Source organism: Cherax quadricarinatus, chromosome 9 (genome assembly GCF_038502225.1).
Source record: "Cherax quadricarinatus isolate ZL_2023a chromosome 9, ASM3850222v1, whole genome shotgun sequence".
Taxonomy (NCBI): Eukaryota; Metazoa; Arthropoda; class Malacostraca; order Decapoda; family Parastacidae; genus Cherax; species Cherax quadricarinatus.
The window spans coordinates 9,867,092-9,873,666 of record NC_091300.1 but is presented as its reverse complement, the minus strand read 5'-3'; the positions used below and the strand labels follow the sequence as shown (position 1 = coordinate 9,873,666).

General features: G+C 46.4%; 1 protein-coding gene across 1 annotated transcript in view; it reads left to right on the top strand.

Annotated features, from left to right (window-relative positions):
- LOC128685982 (potassium channel subfamily K member 9) overlaps positions 1-5,775 on the top strand; it is a 458,496-nt gene extending 452,721 nt beyond the window's left edge. Inside the window, exon 3 of the mRNA XM_053772616.2 lies at positions 5,504-5,775. Coding sequence (XP_053628591.1) covers positions 5,504-5,742 — 239 coding nt within the window. The 3' untranslated portion in view covers positions 5,743-5,775. The remainder of the gene's footprint in view (positions 1-5,503) is intronic.
- Positions 5,776-6,575: the final 800 nt, after the last annotated feature.

Here is a 6,575-nt window from a genome sequence, read left to right as displayed (position 1 = left end):
GTCCAACATTTCCACATAGGCTCCATCGCATCTACTCTTAAAACTGTGGATATAAATTCCTTCCATTTCCTTACCCAGATCGTTACACTTCCCAACCACCAACACACGGGAGAAATGTCTGTCACTCACTTGTATCTGTGTACCTTCTGGAGTCTTGGACATCTTGTGTCTCGTAAGGTGGATTTTTTTGTAATCTTTCTTCGTTAACCAATTTTCTGAGTTCCAGGACCAGTGCCGTAGCAATTTTCTGGATATTAGTTTGTGGACTGGGTTTGTCATGTGTGTGTGTGTGTGTGTGTGTGTGTGTGGGAGGGCGAAGATGGGGGCAACAGAAAGATCGAGAAGATTAGCGAAGGAAGAGTCTGTAGAGAGAGAGAGAGAGAGAGAGAGAGAGAGAGAGAGAGAGAGAGAGATAAAGGCAGAAGAAAGAAAATAAAGTACCAGTTCTGGAACTCTATAACTTGAGTGTTCTTCCTGATTATTAAGTTAAGAGACCAGGAGTCAAGGGTGGTCACTACCACTGCACCACTGTAACTGTGTTACTACACAGTCTAGGAATTACCAAAGACTGCAGCGGAGAGAGAGCGAGAGAGAGAGAGAGAGAGAGAGAGAGAGAGAGAGAGAGAGAGAGAGAGAGAGAGAGAGAGAGAGAGAGAGAGAGAGAGAAGAGGAGAGAGAGAGAGAGAAGGAGGAGAGAGAGAGAGAGATGGGGAGGAGAGACTGATACACGTAAGAGCTCCCAACAAGGTAACTTTCACAGTAACCCAAACACAGAATAACGAAGTCAGTTCCAAGTGGTGGTGAACTTTGTGATCATAACTCATCACAGGTGGTGAACTCGCACACAACTTTCCATCACAGGCAAGTTGTGTGCAGTGCCAGGCTCAAGACCAGTGCCAGGTTCAGGACCAGTGCCAAGATTAGGTCTAGTGCCAGACTCAGGACCAGTGCCAGACTCAGGACCAGTGCCAGACTCAGGACCAGTACCAGACTCAGGACCAGTACCAGACTCAGGACCAGTGCCAAACTCAGGACCAGTGCCAGACTCAGGACCAGTGCCAGACTCAGGACCAGTGCCAGACTCAGGACCAGTGCCAGACTCAGGACCAGTACCAGACTCAGGACCAGTGCCAGACTCAGGACCAGTGCCAGACTCAGGACCAGTGCCAGACTCAGGACCAGTGCCAGACTCAGGACCAGTGCCAGACTCAGGACCAATGTCAGACTCAGGACCAGTGCCAGACTCAGGACCAGTGCCAGACTCAGGACCAGTGCCAGACTCAGGATCAGTGCCAGACTCAGGACCAGTGCCAGACTCAGGACCAGTGCCAGACTCAGGATCAGTGCCAGACTCAGGACCAGTGCCAGACTCAGGACCAGTGCCAGACTCAGGACCAGTGCCAGACTCAGGACCAGTGCCAGACTCAGGACCAGTGCCAGACTCAGGACCAGTGCCAGGACGTGTAAGACCTCACTAACTATATCCTGGATCTCCATCACAAGGAATTCCTTCTCTTAAACCTCAATAGAAATTATATTATTGATATATATAATAGCAACAAGTTGATAACATATATGTTTATTATGTGTGTGTGTGTGTGTGTGTGTGTGTGTGTGTGTGTGTGTGTGTGTGTGTGTGTGTGTGTGTGTGTGTGTGTGTGTGTGTGTGTGTGTGTGTGTGTGTCTGTGTGTGTGTGTGTGTGTGTGTGTGTGTGTGTGTGTGTGTGTGTGTGTGTGTGTGTGTGTGTGTGTGTGTGTGTGTGTGTGTGTGTGTCTTAATTCATCACGAGGAAATTCTTTAGGCAAACCTGTCGGCGACTGTAGGAAATCCAACACTGAGACAACACTGTGACAACACCGAGACAGCACTGTGAGAACACTGAGACAACACTGTGACAACACCGAGACAGCACTGTGAGAACACTGAGACAACACTGTGACAACACTGAGACAGCACTGTGAGAACACTGAGACAACACTGTGACAACACCGAGACAGCACTGTGAGAACACTGAGACAACACTGTGACAACACTGAGACAGCACTGTGAGAACACTGAGACAACACTGTGACAACACCGAGACAGAACCATGACAACACCGTGAAAACTCTCAATAGAAAGAAAACAGAAATAAATCTGGTGTAAAGAATAGTGGATACCATAACTTAGTGGTCCCTGGTCAAAGACCGGCGTTGATATTTGTCAGAGGTTACAATTCCACATCGACGGGATGGAGGCGTCTCAACCTAGCGATCAAGTCTGATCTAATTACACACTAAAGTTTGCCGTCGTGTGGCTGGCCGGCCAGCTGCAACAACTGTGGCAAAGTTAGTGTATAAAACACATGTGTAACACCTGCGTATCTTTATCATAAAGGCGATTCCCTAACCGGTGGCATTTTTCGGTTCAGTAGAAATTGCATACTGAAGACATTAGAAGATGAGACACTCAGTCCTTCAGCCTTGATGAAAAGCGTCCAGTCCATTAGCTTACTGATTATTACCTTAATCATTGTGATTATATGATAATTATTGTGGGCAACTTGACGTGGGAGGTGACGGAGGGTTAATATAATAAGATTCATTGGTAAAATATCAATAATGGCGTCAGAAATCTGAGTTATTTGTGTACGAGTCAGTATTGTCTTAAGATAGCATTTAACCCGGGAGGGTTAATAATCCTGGGTTATTAACCCGGTGAAGGTGGAGGTCGGGGGGGGGGTGAAGGATAAGAGAAAAATTACTATTACGTTCACAGGTAAGCGCTAAGTCCGTAGGGGTCATACAACACCTGGAGAATGAGAGGTATTTTAGATTAAGGGCGAAGTGAAATCTTTTTTCCTCCACCATCTTCCTTCTTTCCTTTCCTTCTTCTTTATTCTTCTAGTTTTCCTAGTCCTCTTTCCCATCCATTTTCCTCTTCCTATCCATTCTCATCTCTTATCGCCCTTCTCTTTTCTTTATTTCTTCCCATTTTTTACTTCTCTTACTCTGTTGCTCTTACTGACACAGCTCTTACTCTGTTGCTCTTACTGACACAGCTCTTACTGACGCAGCTCTTACTCTGTTGCTCTTACTGACGCAGCTCTTACTCTGTTGCTCTTACTGACACAGCTCTTACTCTGTTGCTCTTACTGACACAGCTCTTACTCTGTTGCTCTTACTGACACAGCTCTTACTGACGCAGCTCTTACTCTGTTGCTCTTACTGACACAGCTCTTACTCTGTTGCTCTTACTGACACAGCTCTTACTCTGTTGCTCTTACTGACGCTCTAGCTCTTACTCTGTTGCTCTTACTGACACTGTTGCTCTTACTGACGCAGCTCTTACTCTGTTGCTCTTACTGACGCAGCTCTTACTCTGTTGCTCTTACTGACGCAGCTCTTACTCTGTTGCTCTTACTGACACAGCTCTTACTGACGCAGCTCTTACTCTGTTGCTCTTACTGACACAGCTCTTACTGACGCAGCTCTTACTCTGTTGCTCTTACTGACACAGCTCTTACTGACACAGCTCTTACTGACGCAGCTCTTACTGACACAGCTCTTACTGACACAGCTCTTACTGACACAGCTCATACTGACACAGCTCTTACTGACACAGCTCTTACTGACACAGCTCATACTGACACAGCTCTTACTGACACAGCTCTTACTGACACAGCTCTTACTGACACAGCTCTTACTGACACAGCTCTTACTGACGCAGCTCTTACTGACACAGCTCTTACTGACACAGCTCTTACTGACACAGCTCTTACTGACACAGCTCTTACTGACACAGCTCTTACTGACACAGCTCTTACTGACACAGCTCTTATTGACGCAGCTCTTACAGCTCTTACTGACGCAGCTCTTACTGACGCAGCTCTTACTGACACAGCTCTTACTGACCCAGCTCTTACTGACACATCTCACTGACAGCTCTCACTGACGCAGCTCTTACTGACACAGCTCTTACGCAGCTCTTACTGACGACGCAGCTCTTACTGACGCAGCTCTTACTGACACAGCAGCTCTTACTGACACAGCTCTTACTGACACAGCTCTTACTGACGCAGCTCTTACTGACTGACAGCTCTTACTGACTCAGCTCTTACTGACGCAGCTCTTAGCTCTTACTGACGCAGCTCTTACTGACACAGCTCTTACTGACGCAGCTCTTACTGACACAGCTCTTACTGACGCAGCTCTTACTGACGCAGCTCTTACTGACGCAGCTCTTACTGACACAGCTCTTACTGACACAGCTCTTACTGACGCAGCTCTTACTGACACAGCTCTTACTGACACAGCTCTTACTGACGCAGCTCTTACTGACACAGCTCTTACTGACACAGCTCTTACTGACACAGCTCTTACTGACGCAGCTCTTACTGACGCAGCTCTTACTGACGCAGCTCTTACTGACGCAGCTCTTACTGACGCAGCTCTTACTGACGCAGCTCTTACTGACGCAGCTCTTACTGACACAGCTCTTACTGACACAGCTCTTACTGACGCAGCTCTTACTGACACAGCTCTTACTGACGCAGCTCTTACTGACACAGCTCTTACTGACGCAGCTCTTACTGCTCTTACTGACGCAGCTCTTACTGACACAGCTCTTACTGACGCAGCTCTTACTGACACAGCTCTTACTGACGCAGCTCTTACTGACACAGCTCTTACTGACGCAGCTCTTACTGACGCAGCTCTTACTGACGCAGCTCTTACCCTCGCTTCTGCTGCTGCTCTAGTTGCTCTTCCTGTTTTTATTCCTCCTAATTTACCTGCTGTTCTTACTCAACTTCTTTCGTTACTGCTGTTGCTACTGCTGTTGTTACTACTTCTATTAGTCCTCCTCTTCCTTTTTCTCTTCCGTTGCTGATGCTTCTTCTGCTCCACGTCCTTCCTCCATCTTCACTCCTGGGCTGCAGACAGACAGCGAAAAACAGAATCGTGGTTACTCACTGGCCTGGAAGCTGGCGATAAAGCTGTCGACTCCATCACTTACCGTTCCTGTTTCTCATTATACCTTTCTCTCCTACCCTCTCCTTCTTCCTTCTTTCGGTTTCCAGTTCCTGTCTGTGCATTTTTTTTCGATTGTGTCTTATCAAGTCTGTCTTCTCTTTCTGTCTCTTCTCTTTCTTTCTTCTGTCTTTTTCTCTCTTCCCTGTCTCTTTCTCTTCCCCTCTCTGTCTCACCTCTTTCCCTTTTCCCTGTCTTACTCTCTGTCTGTCTGTCTCTGTCTCTGTCTCTGTCTCTCTGTCTCTGTCTCTGTCTGTCTGTCTGTCTGTCTGTCTGTCTCTGTCTGTCTCTGTCTCTCTCTCTGTCTGTCTCTGTCTGTCTGTCTGTCTGTCTGTCTCTCTCTCTCTCTCTCTCTCTCTCTCTCTCTCTCTCTCTCTCTCTCTCTCTCTCTCTCTCTCTCTCTCTCTCTCTCTCTCTCTCTCTCTTTGTCTCTTCAGAGCTCCAGTTTCTTACACAAAATTCTAACCAGCCCATCCCTTCTCTTGTATTTCAGAGATCGAGAAACAACTGAAAGAGAACTATAGCATCGAGGAGAGGGACTACCTGCTGCTGGAGACAGTGGTCTTGCAGGGGGTCCCACACAAGGCTGGCCAGCAGTGGAAGTTTGCCGGGGCTTTCTACTACGCCACCACCGTTCTTACTACCATCGGTGAGTACCACTACATCACAGCTGTGAACATTGACAACTTGTTCACTAAAATGACTACTGCATCTCAATCACTTCGTAGATAAGTACGTTTATGGAGCAACTTGCAATGTGAACAGACTGACTTAACGTTGCAGTGGCCAGGCTTAGGCTTGATTACAAGTACTTTTGGCAGTTTGGGAGACACACAGATGATGATCAAACCAAATACAATGTATGTGGCCAGCTCTATGGTCACTGTCTTGAACACTATGTGCTTTATTGTCCACTTACTGAGGAATAAAGAGATAGACAGTATAATAACCTGTGTGACATGTCAATAGATTTCTTGTTAATGAAAATAAGATACCAGATATATTAATTAAGCAGATTTCCTAAATTTGCTTGTAACAGATAAGCGAACTGTAGATATAAATCCAGATGTACTCCTGTTAACCTTTATGTGGACTAAGTTCCAGGCCTTTTTGTGTATCCATATGCTCTTGCGCTACCATCCACAGGATGAATATGGGGCGCACAATAAACTAGCCACTTCGGTGGCAAAATCTAAAAATCTAATCTTGACAAATGAGTTGTACGATTCGGTCCGGTCACGACCATTGTGGCTTAAAATGGTCCAAGACTGGTTGGAACGTCGTCATAAAGTTTCTCCAGTGGCTCCAGTATGAAAGGCTCTCTGTGTTCATGTCAGTGTATGTATGAGTGTAACGACATCTGTTGTGCAATATAAACATATCTCAGTAAAGGTACCCAGGTGTTACACATGTCTTAGTATTAAATTTATATAATCTAATGCTTATAATTATAGCCATAATTTTTGAAGGGGTGGACCGGTAAGCCAGCAGAAGGCCTCAGTCAGATGACCAAAAACCCCAACGGCGAGTCATCATGCGAGTCGCGTCAGAAAACACTTGTCCTG